At 36.9% G+C, this 17,665-nt stretch overlaps 2 protein-coding genes and 1 pseudogene across 3 annotated transcripts; 1 reads left to right on the top strand and 2 right to left on the bottom strand.

Annotated features, from left to right (window-relative positions):
• Nucleotides 1-233: 233 nt before the first annotated feature.
• Nucleotides 234-6,251, bottom strand: LOC114289810 (shikimate kinase 2, chloroplastic-like). The gene is made up of 7 exons (XM_028233623.2): nucleotides 6,181-6,251; nucleotides 4,596-4,683; nucleotides 2,713-2,795; nucleotides 2,473-2,602; nucleotides 2,259-2,337; nucleotides 1,173-1,237; nucleotides 234-500 (listed from the first exon to the last, which is right to left on the bottom strand). The coding sequence occupies exons 1-7, from the start codon at nucleotides 6,249-6,251 to the stop codon at nucleotides 435-437; spliced, it is 582 nt and encodes a 193-aa protein (XP_028089424.2). The 3' UTR covers nucleotides 234-434.
• Nucleotides 6,252-7,419: 1,168 nt separating this feature from the next.
• On the bottom strand, nucleotides 7,420-9,366 carry LOC145822923 (protein FLUORESCENT IN BLUE LIGHT, chloroplastic pseudogene; annotated as a pseudogene). The gene has a single exon (XR_014364784.1). The product of XR_014364784.1 is annotated as a protein FLUORESCENT IN BLUE LIGHT, chloroplastic pseudogene (transcript).
• A 5,409-nt stretch (nucleotides 9,367-14,775) lies between these two features.
• LOC145822035 (uncharacterized) lies at nucleotides 14,776-17,351 on the top strand. The gene is made up of 3 exons (XM_082918610.1): nucleotides 14,776-16,011; nucleotides 16,121-16,151; nucleotides 16,345-17,351. The coding sequence occupies exons 1-3, from the start codon at nucleotides 14,776-14,778 to the stop codon at nucleotides 17,349-17,351; spliced, it is 2,274 nt and encodes a 757-aa protein (XP_082774736.1).
• The last annotated feature ends 314 nt before the right edge of the window (nucleotides 17,352-17,665 follow it).

The raw sequence follows: 17,665 nt of genomic DNA, 5'->3' as shown, positions 1-17,665 counted from the left end.
CAAAAAAAACCAAAAAGTCAACCCACTTCCCAAACCAACCCTAATTATATATATATATATTTTTTTTGAGAACTTGACCTTTAATGTAAAGATTTGACTCTTACAATTTTCTATTTATTTATGGGAACTGTTGCAATTGAAAATGGACTAAAATGGAATTTGAGATAAAAGTATAAAAATACTAAGGGTGATTTATCTAAAATTTTCTAATACAACATATAATTGTTGTGCTTCATACCAACCTCCTAACACAACCCATAAAGTGGATCCCAGTGAGACCCACTAACAAAAAGAGTCGTTTTTAAATTAAAATAATAGATATAAAGGCATATAAGATAACAGAGGAAAAAGAATCAAGAAATTTACACAAGTTACTTAGGCCCAATAGGATTGTTAGTCTAATTTCCTTACCTATAAAGCCAAATAAACATGGCCTAAGGAAACATACGGATGGACATGCCATTGTTGGATTGCAAGAAGTTCTCAATTTGTAGAAGTACCTGCCAAGATTCAAGAGACTATTATCAGATCAAAATAATTAAGCGAGATTACCAATTGCATATTTATACTTTATTACTTCTTTCTCCTTTTCAGTTCCATATATCTTTAACAAATGTTCCAAGAAAAGAAAGGGCCTATTTGGACACCCGAAAAATGCTTCCTACCCCCAGCTGGGGGTGACACCCAGTGAGGTGTCAGCTGGGGGTTGGAAGGAAAAAAACAGTTTTTCTTTTCTTTTTTTTTTTGATTTTCGACCAGTGGGGGCGCGTCACGTCACTGGGGGCGCGACCCCACTGAGTGTAGGAAGCATGGTTGTTGGACACCCCCTTCAATTTGAATAAACTCATCCATTTTTTACACAACATTTGAATGAGGAATTTCATCATCTCCAATGGAACTATTTGGGAAAATCGTAGCCGTCTCAACTAATAAATAATATCTTTGAATTTTGTTAGTTCAAGGACACCCAGAATGAGCATGTCATATCGTGGAAGTTACTAATCTTTCCAAATAGCTTCATAAAAGTATGGTTCTCATGGATTTCTAAATTAGAATGGCATGCAACTACATGATGGTTCATTTAAATTCAAGGCCATCCACATATAGCCTTTCCAGGAGGTAGTATAGAGAATAAACTGAAAAAGTAACTGGGGACGAGGATGAGGAAGCACCTCTAGTGTTATAGCAGTTGGTGTGATATCAGATAAATCTTCAACACCAAGCTTCGCTGCAATATCTGGTAAGTAAGAAGGTTAAAATTTTCTTCAACTTTCATATATAAACATGGAATAGAACATAGTGCAAAGATTATAGATTGCATTCAAAATAATTCCTCTTTTAATATGATCATTGCAATTCAGCCAGTGACGTCCACAGGGGATCCCAAAGCCTCAAATTGTGTTCCCTACAATGTCGCATGGACTCTTCTATTTCTCCCAGTGTACCAATGTCCACCGGAGATGATAAGGATAAGTGTATATAGGACATGCATGTGACACTCGAACCCAAATTAGAGTTTTGGATTCTCTAATGTTACTTTATGATTAGTAGAAGAAACTTATATTTGGTAGTAACAATAACTTTCCACTATTAGATGAGATCGAAATTCCATTTAATTTCAAGCGCATTCCTAATAAGATACAACATCTTGTATCATAATATCATACAATATGAAATATATTTAAATATTCAAGACGTGTCTACATACGCATACCCAAATTTTGGATACTTTTCCTAATATCATAATATTTAGGGTTTAGGAAGGTTGGTGCTTAGAAATACCACCCATAACCAATACTCATATGCATGTTCATGTAACTAAGATAGGCTCCCTCTGGTAGAAAATCATATGAAAAGTGGAAGACTAGTTAAACTGAGGTGGTCAAGTCGGATACCAAACTGATCTCAAATAAATTCCTCAAGCAAATAGATAATCAAACTAAACATTGAATGTCTAATGTCTAGTTTTCCTGATGGTAGCTACAAACATATTTAATGTATATTCACCTAAAAAAAACATATTTAATGTGGATCTAATGATTGCAGAATAGACAAATGTCATTCAGCATCCAAGGAAGCAAATAATCTAACAAGTGCATGTAAGTCCGCATATGAGTTTCCATCCATACATCTCATAAAGTACATAATTGGTAATTGCAAATCATATGCAGACAGACCATTTCCAGCACCGCAAAATCCTAGAAGTGACAAATCAATCATGAAACAGAAATAAAAGAAAAAAGAATGAGAAAACATACTTTGAAGATAAACCGTAGCATCAGCATTTTCATATGCAAGACTTCTCTTTTTTGAAATTTTAAACAAACCCATGAAAGCCTATAAGGAGTTGAGGAAAATGTCAAAACCAATAACCAGATTCTTGCTCCTTGATTGGATTTCCAATAATCCAGTCAGACAAGAACATTTGAAGAAATTACTCTGCTGAAAAGGGGTGAAGAAATTTATAAGCACCTTTGTGTAAACATCTCCTGATTCAAAATTCAAGAGAGGACGAGAACCAGTGCCTACAGCGGCTATTCTTCGTGCCAAGGAATCCAGGGGAACATCTAGATAGACAGTGACTCCCTCCCTCATATATTTCCTGGAATTCAAAAAACTAATCTTCAAATTGATTTTACAACTGAGCTAGGTGATGTGTAAACAAGAAAAGACTGAAAAAATCCAATATCAGCATACATGGGCCCTACATACCAGTTGATAGGACGAACCACAGCACCACCACCAGTGGCAACAACTTGTCGGGGCATTAAAAAGAATGTCCTCAGTGCATCACTCTAAGTGGAAGAGAAGACATTTTCTGGTTAGAAAAAAAAATATATGGTACAAAATATCCAATGTAAATTGAAATCATGAATATGATGTAATAGTTTAACAAAACAAAACAATTACAATCGACATAGTTCATGACTTTTAATTATTGTCTACAAAAGCCATTCCAAACTGCTATCTTACAGTGTCCTGTTCATCTAATCACATTCTTGATATTTAACATGTGAATTCACCATTACAACTCTTGGAATCAAGTGATGCAGCCACAATCTGACTGCTGAAACCAACATATATAGTTTATTTATTTTTTTGCCATAAGAGAAATGGATTAAATTAAAAAGATAAGTTTAGTATATTAGTTATAAAACAACATATATGGTTTGAAACAGCATACATGGTTTGAAACCTTTAATCAGTAGAATTCTGCAAAATCTCACTTAAAGGGGCCTTAGATGCCACAGAAATTAGATAAAAAGCAAATGAGTTAATTATCTAAAAATATTGTTTACAAATGTTATGGTAACTCAGGTTTTATCTAAATTTTTTGAACTAAGAAGTCCTATTTATTAAAACTGATAATATTATCAGTTTTTTTTTTCAATTTTTAAAACTAAGAATATTATCAATTTTGCATAATAATGTTTCAAATAATTATTTCTCTAACTGATGAAAAAAAACAGAACATGAGATTAAACGTTTTTTTCCTTCTATTTATTGGTTTGATTCAATTATCCAATAAAATCGAGAACATTATCAGTATTTTTCAATTTTAAAAATGAGAACATTATCAGTTTTTTTCAATTTTAAAAATGAGAACATTATCGGTTTTTTTCATTTTTAAAGGGTTTTTTTTTTTCTTTCTAATTTTGCACATCAATGTTCCATCATTATCCTTTTTTTTTTTTTTTTTGCACATATTTTTTTTTTTAATTTTTCAATTTGAAAGTTGATGTTTTAAAGCTTTGAAAATCAAAATAATGTCAAATCATCATGTTCCTTTATACATAATCATAAATGACGAACAATCATTGTTTGAACGGCAATTCTGACTATTAAAAATTTAATGAGACTTGAAGGTCAAAAATATCTTAATTAAGACTTAATGGAGTAAAAGTTAATAAATTAGGACTTGTGTATAAATACCCCAAAGAAAATTTGTTGCCTGAAGTTCAATATTGCTGGTATTTTTGCCTATTGTACCTTCAAATAGCATAAACACATTGATTGATATATTTATTTCATGAACAATGTACTCAACCCTAACATGCGAAACTATATAATTATACAAAAACAAAGATTGCTAAATCCACAACCTAAATTGTAGAATCCACAACCCTCTCTCTCAAATGGGTGGACCAAGCTTGTAAGAGAGGGGACTGCTGATATAGGATGTAGATTTAGCAATCTCCAAAGAAAAAGCAAAAACTATGTTGTGCTGATTAATCTACCATGGTTCTAATGACTTTATTTTAGTTGATTTCCACTTCTATTTAAGCCTCCTAAAAAGTCCATATTTGATAATTCACCATATAGCTAAACCTAAAGCCACAATTCCAACATATAAAAAGTAACTAAATTGTAAACCCAGACAATGCCGGGACCAACAATCCAAACAAGTGGACAAGGTCTGTCCTCATTTTTTCGGTTCTAGTCACCAGGGAATAACAAACCAGCAGATAATGATACAGAAAAGGAAATAAAAAGGTATGATACTGAGAGCCTCTCAACCAGCAGGTAAACAAGTAATTTGTGGAGAATGTTGTATCTAGATTAAATGACACATGAGATAATGTAGCACATAATACCTCAAAGTCTCTAAAGAAACTCTCACCAAACTGATTAAAAATCTGAGCCACAGGACTTCCGCCAAGAGCCTCCTCAACATAATTGTCACTGCAACTGATATAATTGTCAATGTACATATTCCACAGAAAACAGTCAGAAATAAATGATGATTTCGAGGACCATTCAGCTTGCTTGTTTTCATTTTTCAGAAAACACTTTTCAGAAAATTCTACTTTCTTATTTTCCGTGTTTTTTTGTTTTTACTGAATTTTTTTAATATTTTAAGTAATTTTTTTACTTTTTAGACACACCTAACATAAATACACCTAAAAAGTAAAAAATTTGTAAAAAAAATCTTTTAAAAATTCTCTAAATGCCAAAAATACAAAAAACACTACAAGAATTCAGTACATTTTTTATATTTCTATGTATTTATTAATTTTTTAAAATATTTCTTCACAAATTTTTTACTTTTTAGATACATCTAACTAAGGTGCATCTAAAAAAGTAAAAAAAAATGTTTAAAATTTAAAAAATATTTACTAAAAACAAAAGAATACGAAAATCAAAAAACTCAATTTTTAAAAAATTTAATCTAGAAAAGTCAAACCAAACACCCTGATTCTGTCTTTCTTGTTTCATGAATTTTGATAGAAAAAGATTGTTGACTAAACAAGCACCAGAAAACAAAATAGAATAGAACATACACTGAGAAACTTATCCACAAGGCAAAACTAATACAGCGGGAACAGCTTAAGCATAACTTAATTAGAAGCTCGCTCCAGCTCATTCAGCAACTACGATTAAGCTTAAGGCTCCAAGCTTAACTCCTTAATCATTTATTGAGGAGCTGGATGATTTAGTATCCTACACAAGTAAAGATGTCTTGAATGCAACCAGCTAGGTACCCTTGTCCATCGGATATGACAAAGGTAAGAGTGTGGGATGTGTGTATGATTCCCGTATCCAGTTTAGACACTTAGATCCTCTAATTTTGTACAAAGTTTGAAGAAGAAAAAATTCACATTTTCTAGTAAAGAAAAGACATGGACTAAATTGACACGCGGGGAAAACTTGAGGGAACATAAGTGTTTTTCCCTTCATATTTCCTATCTTGAATTGGATAAGCAATTAAAATGGACAGCAGAAAAATAAGGACTCAATGAAGTCCATGTAGTTACAATTACATTGCAAATAACCTCAAGGATTTATTTAGATGTGATGAGATTCAGGGGACGGTATGTATCCAGATCATTCTACACATGTAGTAGCATGCAGAATGTTATTTTTTTAATTGTTACATTGACTCTATGAGCCCGAGAATGTTATTTTTAAAATTGTCTGAATCCAACCATTCCATACTTGTGTCAATTCCAAAATTCATAACTGAACTTGTAGAGAATCAAACTAAATGTCCTGGATGTAAAAGTAAGCCCAAAAAAAGGCACAATACATGGATTCATTGCATGTCCTTCTATGTCTTCCCCGAAATGCCTTCTATTCAAGCAGAAAGGTAAAGGATATTCCTCACCATAATATTATAATCCTTTCCATATTAATGTAAGGCTCCAATCAAACCAAACATGATATAGTTAAAGCACTAACCTGTCGACAAAAGAATAAGCTAATGCTTCAGACAAAATTTTGCCCACTGTTGTTTTTCCGGAGCCCATCATTCCTGAATTTCAAACTCCACAAAATTTTAATCACAAGAGTAGCTTAAAGTAACCATCATTAAAGACAATTCTCAAAAAAGCAACTGTTGAAATTGAATGTATAAAGAGAAATAGAGAATTGTATTATTGATGTAATATTGATTAATATGTGTTGTACTATACTGTCTATTACAAATGGTTCCTTATATAGATGTAGGTGTAGTGGATGGTGGTAGTGGTGTAGTGGGTTAGGTTTAGTGGAGTAGGTGAGGTGGTAGTGGTGGTAGGTGATGGTAAATTCTAACAGCCCCCCGCAAACTCAAGGAGGATAGAAACTAACCAACTTGAGTTTGGAGAGAGTAACAAAACAAGAAAATACATAAAAATAAAAGAGGATAGGAGACACTGTATGGTCGTGTCAGACCATTGGGGAAGACACTGGATGGTGGTGTCATAACGTTGTAGAGGACACTGTATGGTAGTGTCATAACGTTGTAGATGACACTGTATGGTGGTGTCATAACGTTGTAGAGGACACTTTATGGGGTCATGTCGGACCGTTGTAGAAGACAGTTTATGGGGTCATGTCGGACCGTTGTAGCAGACAATGTTGTGACAGTTGTTGTGACAGTTTACGGAGTCTTGCTGGACCCTTGTAGAAACTAACCGGAATCAATGTCGGGACAGTTTACAGAGTCTTGTCGGACCCATGAAGGAGCTAACCGGAATCAATGTCGGGACAGTTTACAGAGTCTTGTCGGACCCTTGTAGAAACTAACCGGAATCAATGTCGGGACAGTTTACAGAGTCTTGTCGGACCCTTGTAGAAACTAACCAGAATCTATGTCGGGACAGTTTACAGAGTCTTGTCGGACCCTTGTAGAAACTAACCGGAATCTATGTCGGGACAGTTTACAGAGTCTTGTCGGACCTATAAAGGAGCTAACCGGAATCAATGTCGGGACAGTTTACAGAGTCTTGTCGGACCCTTAAAAAGTCGCACCCTCAAAAGGTGTGCCCAATCTTTCAAAAGGCGTGCCATCAAAAGGCGTGCCCAATCCATAAAAAGGCGTGCCATCAAAAGGCGAGCCCAAGTCATAAAAAGATGTGCCGGACATGATGGCGAGGCACGTGAGTGCCTTGGCTGGCGCGCCTGTTTGTCGTCTGGCGTCAAGTGGCGCGCGATACACGTGGCTGCCTCGGCTATTTAACCAAGGTTGATGCTGAGGCTGAGGCAGACAAAAAACTTCTGAAAATCCTCTGAAAAAACTCTTCCTTTGCTGAGAGAGAAACTCTGTAATACTCTGTAACCAACCCGTCTCTGAAACACTCAGCAACATGGCCTCTTCTTCCCGTCCAGCTACCCAGAACATGGCCTCCTCTTCCCGTAGTCTGCTCACGCTCTTTCCAGAACTGAACGAGTCCACAAGAGAAATAACTGGTGCGGTGGCCAGTGAACCTCAACCAAACACCTCTGGTTTTGCTCCGTTGAACTTTCCGATGCGGTCGGTGGAGCAAAAAATGGCGGTGCAAACTGATATTGAGGCCAATCAATATACTCTGAAGTCATGTGTGGAAACCATGACTGCGGTTACAAATTTGTCGAACCGGCTGCAGAGTAGGGCAAATGAGGTGCAGCAGTTAAACGCCCAACTGGCTCTGCTCCAACGCATGTATAAGGATGCGCGAGCAGAGATAAGTGTGCTAAAAGCGGAAAACAAGGAGCTGAAGCGGAAGGCCACCGTGATGTTCCGATTTGGAGGTCCACCATATGCTGTAGTGGAGGAGCAGGGAGGAGTGATCGTGCCCAGTGGAGTGGGAAACACGGAGGCAACACCGTCAAGGACCGCCCAGGACGGAGGCAAGAAGAAAAGACCGGCGGAATAGGCGAAGAAGTGAGGTCGGTGGGTGGCCGTCGGCAGAAAAGAAAACAAATCTTTGGGTGTTTTTTTTTTTTTTTTTTTGTGTGTGTAAAATTGTGATCGGGGTTGATCCCTGAGATGAATAAAATATGGTTTGGTGTGCAAAGCTATATATATATATATATATTTTTTTTTTTGTGAAAAATGGAACACAAAAAAAAGGTAAGATAAATAAATAAAAATTCTATTTTGTGGTGAGGGAGTCGGTGAGGGAGGTGCAAAAGGTGATTAAAAGAAATAAATAAAGAAAGAGTGTGATGATGGATATGGGTATAGATGTAATAAAGGAATGAAAAGAAAGAAATAAATAAAGAAAGAAAAGAAGAAAAGAAAATGGGTTTGTGAATCTGTGCAATATGTTATAATAAACATATATATATATAGATATATATTAAAATAAAAGAAAGTTGAGTGGGTTGATTTAAAAAAAGGATTGTGGGTTTGAAAGTGGAAAATAAAGAAAAGAAAAGAAAGGGGATCATGTGGTGAAAGAAAAAGGAGCTGTGGGTTTAAAAAAGTAAAGTGAGAGAGAGGAATTTCGTTGCAAGTTTTCTGACTCTTCTCAAAAACAACACAGCAGTGTTAAACTCCACAAATGCCTTCTCTGGATCTTGATTCCTCAGAAAATTCTTTCCAGATTTCAAATGGGAAATCAATTCATGCTTCCTTGGATCAACAATTACTTCATTTTCTTGTATTCTACCACTAACAGGAGCATAACTCAGAGTGGGGGCATAAGACTCGATCTTTGCTTGCCTTCTTAGTGCTGCATTGATCTGGCGCAACTGCTCATTCAGCCGTTCCAATTCTCCTCTCCTGTGTCTTGCAAGCAGTCCTCCAACTGTGGCCCCTACAAGGGCTACAAATAGCAGTAAGGGCATGTCGAAAGCAGATCTATCAGCCTCACATGTTTCTGCCAGAGCTTCAAAAGGCATACGCAACATCAAGGCATTAGTGACAATAAGTGCCACGGCTGGGGATCTTACAGGAACCATCACCTGAGCAACTAAGTCTTCCAGAGTGGTGTCATAATCTACTTGTGTATGGACAGTATCACAAGTTCCTTCTGATACAGAGGTGTTGACATCATTTACTCCTGTAAGCATAGACCGACTGCCTAGCAGTGGCAAAGACATGGAGTTTGAGAGGAATTTGGCCGGAGGAAGATGAGCGGCGGTGAAATACGGCGGCGGAGTGAGGGCGTGTAGAAAACTTTAGCGGAATTTGGTTGAGGTCCGCCGGACGGCTAAGGTGAGGTTGCCGCCCGCCGGTGAAGCGAAAATATTAGGTTCTAAACCTGCTCTGATACCATGTTGAAATTGAATGTATAAAGAGAAATAGAGAATTGTATTATTGATGTAATATTGATTAATATGTGTTGTACTATACTGTCTATTACAAATGGTTCCTTATATAGATGTAGGTGTAGTGGATGGTGGTAGTGGTGTAGTGGGTTAGGTTTAGTGGAGTAGGTGAGGTGGTAGTGGTGGTAGGTGATGGTAAATTCTAACAGCAACTCACCAACGAGAAATAGCCATGCACTCAAGAACCATTACATTTCCGTTAGTTGAGAGGGGGAATGATCTCAAAGCCTTCTGCATCCAAAATCAATTCATTCTGATCAATTTTATTCCAATGACATCTTTTCCTAAATCATGGGCAAGAACAAATATATTTAATCGGCAGTTCATGAAATTGAGAAAATGTGGGACAACTGTTGCCAAATAAGGAAATTCAAAAAGTAACTCTTATTTCACATAATCAAACTTTTCTGGCACCTTTTTGAGGTGGAATGAGGCACTCATACTAGGATGGAAATTACAGGATCTTCCATAAGGACGACTGCATGAAACTGCTGTTTATCATGGTATGAGGAGGCCTTAGTAAATCTTTTCTTCACCATCTCATAATTGTCTCTACATTTTTAACATATGCATTGCTTTACTTAGGAAACTTCTTTCCTCTTCTACAAATTTTCTTGCTCTGCAGTAAAGAAAAATAGAAAAATCTCAGCAGTAACCTGCCTTCTCTAACCAGATATTCAAATGCCCACTGCACAATAAGAGCAAACACAACCACGGGCATGCTCCTTATGCCATTTCACTTTTACCCATTCTTTCCATTTTCTATTATCACCTCTCGCTCCAACTTAAAATTTCACAATTAACATGATTTAACCTCCCAAAATCACCTTTCTATGTCGAGATTCGTAAGGGTATCACAACCAAATCATTTAACTTTTACATCAAGGTTTTTTTTCAGAAAAATTGGGAGAACAGATTTGGTGTCAAATATTACAATAGGTGCTCAGTTAAAGTTAGCTGGGGAAATCTCTCATTGTAAAACTGCATCGCCAACTACGTGTTTGGTAATTGCTTTGACTTAAAACATAATTGTAGTCTATCCAAACATGTATACACTCTTGAGCGTTCCAAATTAACACAAACCAAAGTGCAGACTGCATGTATATAAATAGGGTAAATTACACTTCGCCCTCTTTATGTTTGGCTACTTTTCAATTTGGATTTAAAGTTTTTTGTTTTCCACTTTGACCCTTTGTGTTTCAAATTTTTCTCATTTTAGTCCTAAAACTATTTTTGTTAAAAATTAGATAGAAAATAACGTATTGACAATCATGCGGCATAAAAATGTTTTATTATATATGACTTGAATGCAAGATTTAAACTCAAACTCTAATACAATAATATATTTTTTTATGTAATGTGACAGTTATTATGATATTTTATGGGGAGACTTATTTATAAGTCCTATTTCGGACACTTATGTTATGTTAAGTCCTGTGTAATTTCTTATAGAGTTGCAAGTCCTATTTAGATAGGAATGTATTCCACAAGATCTTATGAGTTGTAAATAAATGGTATTAATATACTATTATACACTATAATGGCAAAACCATATATAAGAAATTGAATGTTACCATAAATCATATCTATATGAATGTGAATTTCAAAATACACGAACAAGTAACATTTTCACATTCAATTTAAAAAATTAAAAACCAAGTTTGTGAAACGTAACGTGACACGTTACGTTACGTTTATATAGGTGTCACGTTACGTTTCGCAAACTTAATCTACGGTAACATTTAATTTCCTAAATAGCATATTCAATTTCCTAAATTGAATGTTACCATATATCATATATATATATGAATGTGAATTTCAAAATACACGAACAAGTAACATTTTCACATTCAATTTAAAAAATCAAAAACCTAATAAGTTTGCGAAACGTAACGTGACACGTTACGTTACGTTTATGTAGGTGTCATGTTACGTTACGTTTATGTATGTGTCACGTCACATTACGTTTATGTAATGTCTCATCTGATATGGTCATGTTACGTTAAGTTTATGTAGGTGTCACGTTACGTTTCGCAAACTTAATCTATATAATTTTACCATTATTTATGATATTAATAACTAATATTGACGGTAAATGTGTCAACAAACTTCACACAGGACTTATGGGAACATAAGTTTTTTAGTAGGACCATATGTAGCATAAGTCTCCCTAATAGGACTTATAAATAATTTTTTTTATTTTATGTCTAATTTTAAACAAAAGTTAATATAAGAGTAAACGGAGAAAAACTTGAAAAATCAAAGTTGAAAAAAAAAAAGTTTTCAATCGGAGAAGACTGGCTACCTACAGTAAGTTGAGAGGATAGCATATGCTAAACAGCCAAAGCAGAGTATGCAGCGAAGGAAGTCGTCTCCTTATTCACTGGACTTTCAATAAAACAATGAAGATTGCTGCCCGAGTTATAAGGAAAAGACTCTGTCAACAAATGACAGAGCTAACTTAGACATCTTGAAGGACAGGTTTTGATCCGTGTGCCAAGTCTGATCTTTTCTTTCGTGTGATGGACAAAATTAAAGTTTTCCATTGAAAATGAGTGTCAGAGCCAGCTCTATATAATTTATGGCCTAAAGCAATAATTAAAAATGAGGCCTTTTAGATCAATCACTTGTTCATTTATGGAACTTTCGCCTAAATTTTTTGTACTATCATCTCTTTTTTTTTTTTTTTTTGTATGGTTTCAACAGATTCTAATTCTTTTGGATCAATTACTTGTTCATTTACAGAATTTTCGTCTAAATTCTTTGCTATATTTTATTAGTAGTAATGAATTTATCAAGAGCTTCTTTCATAATACGATTTTCTATTTTTCTTAAGTTTTTCATATCCAGATTCATATTTTCTATTAGACATTTGTTTTCTTGAAAAATAATCCCAAAGAAATAATAATAATGAGCACAACACTAGAAATAATAAAAATACAAAAATATATATATTGAAAGGGTAGAACAATAAAACCTGACAATGAATCAAGCCTTGAAGAATACTTCAGATATAGTAAATCACAGGATAGTGCAAATAGTGAATCAAGAATAATAGAATTATTGATGATGAATCAAGCCTTGAAAGATAGTGTAGAGAGAGAGGAAGAGTTTTTTTTTGGGTAAATTACAAGCACACCGCTTGAGATTTATTTAAATTATAAATTATCCCTCTGTTTCTAAAAATTACATTATGTCGCTTATAGTTTCTAATTTCATAACAAATAAGTCATTTTATTAATAAATCATCAAGTTATTTATCAGTTTTTAATAATGTTTAAATTTTATTTCAATTCATAATTCAAATAATTTTATTATTGTATAGATGAACAGTTAAAAATTTTATTTTTTCAATTAATTCTGTTAAATAAAAAATTCTTACAATGAGGTATTTATAATTTTTCAAACCATAGAAGCAATTCATATTTTAAGCAAATCTTAGGAGATATATTTATAATTTATCTCTTTTTTTTTAATGGAGAGAGGGGAGATAGAGAGCCGAATATGAGAGGGAGAGAGAGAGAGAGTGACAGAGAGCGTCAATTAGAATATAGAGAGATATCTCTACAATTAAGAAAAATATTTTTCACTTCCATTATAAATCAACTGTTCCCATACCATTTTAAAAAATATATATATATTTTTTTTTTGGTATGTGTGTGTAAGATAAAGTTTGGGTTCTATCATTTTGTTTTATTTTGGGCCTTTTTGTTTATTGGGCCTTTTTATTTAAAAATAAATAAATAAATAATGAATCACATAAATTTTATATCAAAAAATTAGGCCCTCCCAAATTTAGAGGGCTAAAGCTTGGGCTTGCCTAGCTTTATGATAAAGCCGGCCCTAATGAGTGTGACAAATGGGCGGATCCAGCCAGTACTGAGAGCTTGCCAATAGTGGCACATATAAAGGAGGCAAAGCATAGTTTATCCAAAAAATAATTTACATAATTCAATAAGTTCAAAGCGGTAAAAAGTGAGTAACTAACAATCAATAACAAATAAATTGCATATTGTTAATCAGTAATACCCACCATGAGAATCCTTGCAAGCATGTGAAACAATCAAAGAAGCCCATCCATGGCGGGTCGACCAGTTCCTCCATAGCAACTCACTGAAATGAATCACATTAAGCCCAGAATCTTTACTAAACCTTTGAGAAACTCCCAAAATCCCTTTCAATCTCCCCTCAATCTTCTCCGATATCATCCACGGAGGCGAGATTGTAGTGTTGTAGCCTCCATTCCTTGAACTTATCAATCAAATCCTCCAAAGAATGTATATGTTTTTTCCTATAACAACTATTATAAGAATTTCACACGAGTTTTTTTTGTATAGAAAATATTTTTTGTCCAGAGCTGTTGCAAGACAAATCAAAGTCCAAACAACAAAACCCTAGAATTAGCTCGCAACCAAACGAAATCAACAATGAGCAAAACAGAACCAAACGCGTATTGATTACAATCCAACGAATCGATATGATTTTGCATTTTTCCTTTTAAAAAAGAAAATCTTATTTTCTCAAGAAAAAGGTTTTCGGTTAAATCAAAAGAAAGGAAAACAGATGATTAGGCGGAGCCGCGGAGATCACTTCAATTTTCTCAGACTCTTTTGAGAAATTGATTTCCAAGAAACAGAGAGAGAGAGAGAGAGAGAGAGAGAGAGAGAGAGAGAGAGCAATGCGTACCGGAATGGAGGAGGAGGAGGATGAGAAGAACGAGATGGGAGAAGCGGCGCACTTTGAGGAGAGGCAGATGCGCATGATAGCAGGAGGCGGAGAGAGAGGAGAACTCATGCACATGCAGTAGCACGGAGAGAGAGAGAGAAAGAAAGAGAGCAAGAAGGCGGAAAATTATAGAATACTCCGGTCCGAGCTTACCAGAGTAACTTGATATGTCCGTTGCCTTGCTGCTTTTGGGAGTGGGTCATGCATGAGAATAGGAATAGGACTTAGCATGAGAATAGGAACTGTTGAACTGCTGCCTCCAGAATAAGAATTAGTTGTAGATTATTTTCAATAATGGTTGTAATGGTTGCTTATGCTTCCACAATTCATGCCACGTTTTTTATTTATGGTTGTTACATCTTGTAGTTGGTGTGTTCTCATTTGCCTTATAAATGGCTTGGGAACTTTTGAATAAAACGGCAGATAATTATAGTTTCAAAAACCTCTCTCTCTCTCACTCCAGTCTCTGTTCTTCTAAGCCTCTGTTCTCTTCTTATATAAAATTCTTATCATTTGGTATCAGAGCCAGGTTACATGGATACACGGGCCAAAAGCAACGCTGAGTTTCGCAGTGAAGTCAACGAAGCATTAGCTCGTCACGAATCCAACTTTGACCAAATCCACGGCACCCTCCAAACTATTTTGACAGAACCCCAGACCATACGAGTCTCGCAAAACACCCCTTCCATCGATAACCCATTTGCCCCAGCCGAAACCTCTCATAACCAACCTCTTTCCACTACCCACAACACTCCAGACCGAAATCACAACACCCCAGACCGAAACCACACACACTTGAAGCTATCATTTCCTAAATTCAACGGAGACGATCCGACGGGCTGGATCTTTAAGGCTGAACAATACTTTGATTTCAAGAGTGTTACTCCTGACCAACAAGTTCAGCTTGCTTCTTTTCACCTCGAAGGCATAGCTCTCCAGTGGCTTCGATGGCTAACCAAGTTTAGAGGTCCATTAACTTGGAACGAGCTAACCAAGGCCCTTTTGCTCCGCTTCGGTCCCACCAATTATGAGGATCCCTCAGAATCCTTGACCCGCCTCAAACAAACTTCGACAGTGGCCACCTATCAAGAAGCCTTCGAGATGCTCTCACATCGCGTTGATGGGTTGCCCGAAAATTACTTGATTGGGTGCTTCATTGCGGGACTCCGTGACGACATACGCCTAGATGTCAAACTCAAGCAACCCCGTACCTTGGCCGACACCATTGGAGCGGCACGGCTAATTGAAGTGCGCAATGCTCTACAAAAAAAAGGGAATAGCTCCTTTCGTCCTCAAGTGGCAGCCTTCACCCCACGGTCTTCTCCAAACAACATAGCTGGTGTTCTAGGACCTCCACCCACATGGAAGGTGGGTCAAATCTTGGCCAATGCTCCAGTTCCAGTTCGACGAATTACCAGTCAAGAGGCACGCGAACGTCGCGAAAAAGGGCTGTGCTATTATTGCGATGAGAAATTCACTCCGGGTCACCGCTGTCAAAGACCCCAGTTGTTTATGATTGAAGAGTCACCAACCCTCGAACCTATCGTTGCCATGGACCCTCCCGAAGAACCCGATATGGCCGAGCTCCACCCTGAAATCTCATTCCATGCAATAGCTGGGACGACACATCCTCAAACATTCCGGGTGGTAGGCAAATTACAAAGTAAAACAGTGACTGTCCTCATTGACGGGGGAAGCACCCACAATTTCATTGATCAAGCCATAGTCACGAAATTCGGGTTGCCCGCAGCACGCGATCAAAAGTTACAAGTAATGGTGGCCAATCGAGACAAAATTGAATGCGATAGACAATGCCTTGGGCTCACCCTCCTCGTCCAAGACTTTCCAATTCAATCAAATTTTTATGTTCTACCTGCAGCGGCCTGTCAAGTGGTCTTGGGAGTTCAATGGTTGGCCACCCTTGGTCCGATCGAGATTAATTACAGCCACCTCACAATGTCCGTCCAGCAATGAGGAAAATCTTGTATGTTTCAAGGCCTTAAAAGCAACCTACACCCACTGCCTTGAGTGATAAGGAACTACTCCACCTCAATGGCACAACCTTATTCTTTCAAATCATTCTAAGCCACGAACCAACTTCAGACAAGGACCACCTCGCCGACCTCGCCCAAATCCTCACTGAGTTTGAGCATGTCTTTGCCGTCCCCAATACCTCACCACCAATACGATCCCATGATCACCACATACCATTACAACCAAATCAAGAACCAGTGAGCGTCCGACCCTACCGATACCCTTATTATCAAAAAGCAGAAATTGAAAGGATGGTGAAGGAATTTCTTGACTCAGGTTTGATTCGGCCCAGTACTAGCCCATTTTCTTCACCGGTATTGCTCGTTAAAAAAGTGGATAGAAGTTGGTGGTTTTGTGTTGATTATCGAGCTCTCAACAATATTACAATCAAAGATAAGTATCCGATCCCGGTCATAGATGAACTCCTCGACGAATTACACGGGTCCAGGTATTTTTCAAAACTTGACCTCCGCGCCGGATACCATCAAATACGGGTTCAAGAGGCTGATATACACAAAACTGCTTTTCGCACGCATGACGGACATTACGAATTTGTTGTTATGCCCTTCGGCCTTACAAATGCCCCCTCCACCTTCCAGAGTTTGATGAACGATTTGCTACGACCTTACTTGAGGAAATTTGTTCTGGTCTTCTTTGATGATATCTTGGTGTACAGCAAAAATTGGGTTAATCACCTCGGGCACCTTCGTGCAGTCCTTCTTGTTTTATCCAACAATCAGTTGTTTGCCAAACAATCTAAATGTTGTTTTGGCGTGTTACAGGTGGCATATTTGGGACACCTCATTTCATTTACAGGGGTGGCCGTTGATCCCGGCAAAATTAGTTCAGTTCTCGAGTGGCCAATTCCCACTTCCACCCGAGGTGTTCGCGGCTTCCTTGGCTTAGCCGGATACTACCGAAAATTTATTAGTGGTTTTGGAGGGATCGCTGCGCCTCTCACTCGCTTATTATCCAAAGATGGGTTCCATTGGACTTCTGAGGCCGCCGCCGCTTTCTCACAACTCAAACAGGCCCTCACATCTCCTCCTGTCCTACGTTTACCAGATTTTTCATAATCCTTTGTGATTGAATACGATGCTTGTGGGGTGGGCATCGGGGCTATTTTGTCACAACAAGACCAACCCGTAGCCTACTTCAGTGAAGCTCTCAAACCGTCGGCCTTAGCTCTATCGACCTACGAGAAGGAGATGCTAGCAATAGTGAAGGCCATCCGCAAGTGGAGAGCATATTTAATCGGTAAACCTTTCATTGTCCAGACGGATCAAAGGAGTTTAAAATATTTGCTAGAGCAACGGATCACGACACCGGCACAAACACGGTGGTTACCAAAGATCCTTGGCTATGATTATGTCATTGAGTACAAGAAAGG

Source organism: Camellia sinensis, chromosome 3, assembly GCF_055761805.1.
Source record: "Camellia sinensis isolate YWXY chromosome 3, ASM5576180v1, whole genome shotgun sequence".
NCBI classification, from domain to species: Eukaryota; Viridiplantae; Streptophyta; class Magnoliopsida; order Ericales; family Theaceae; genus Camellia; species Camellia sinensis.
Note: the sequence above shows the minus strand (reverse complement) of the source record. Positions and strands in the feature narration are given on the sequence as shown.

Coding starts and splice junctions, on each gene's coding strand:
- LOC114289810 (XM_028233623.2), bottom strand. CDS start 6,251: ATGATGGGCTCCGGAAAAACAACAGTGGGCAAAATTTTGTCTGAAGCA. Junction 4,684..6,180: donor GCTTATTCTTTTGTCGACAG/GTTAGTGCTTTA, acceptor TATCAGTTGCAG/TGACAATTATGTTGAGGAGG. Junction 2,338..2,472: donor CAGGAGATGTTTACACAAAG/GTGCTTATAAAT, acceptor AACTCCTTATAG/GCTTTCATGGGTTTGTTTAA.
- LOC145822035 (XM_082918610.1), top strand. CDS start 14,776: ATGGATACACGGGCCAAAAGCAACGCTGAGTTTCGCAGTGAAGTCAAC. Junction 16,012..16,120: donor CACGCGATCAAAAGTTACAA/GTAATGGTGGCC, acceptor TTCTACCTGCAG/CGGCCTGTCAAGTGGTCTTG. Junction 16,152..16,344: donor GTGGTCTTGGGAGTTCAATG/GTTGGCCACCCT, acceptor AACCAACTTCAG/ACAAGGACCACCTCGCCGAC.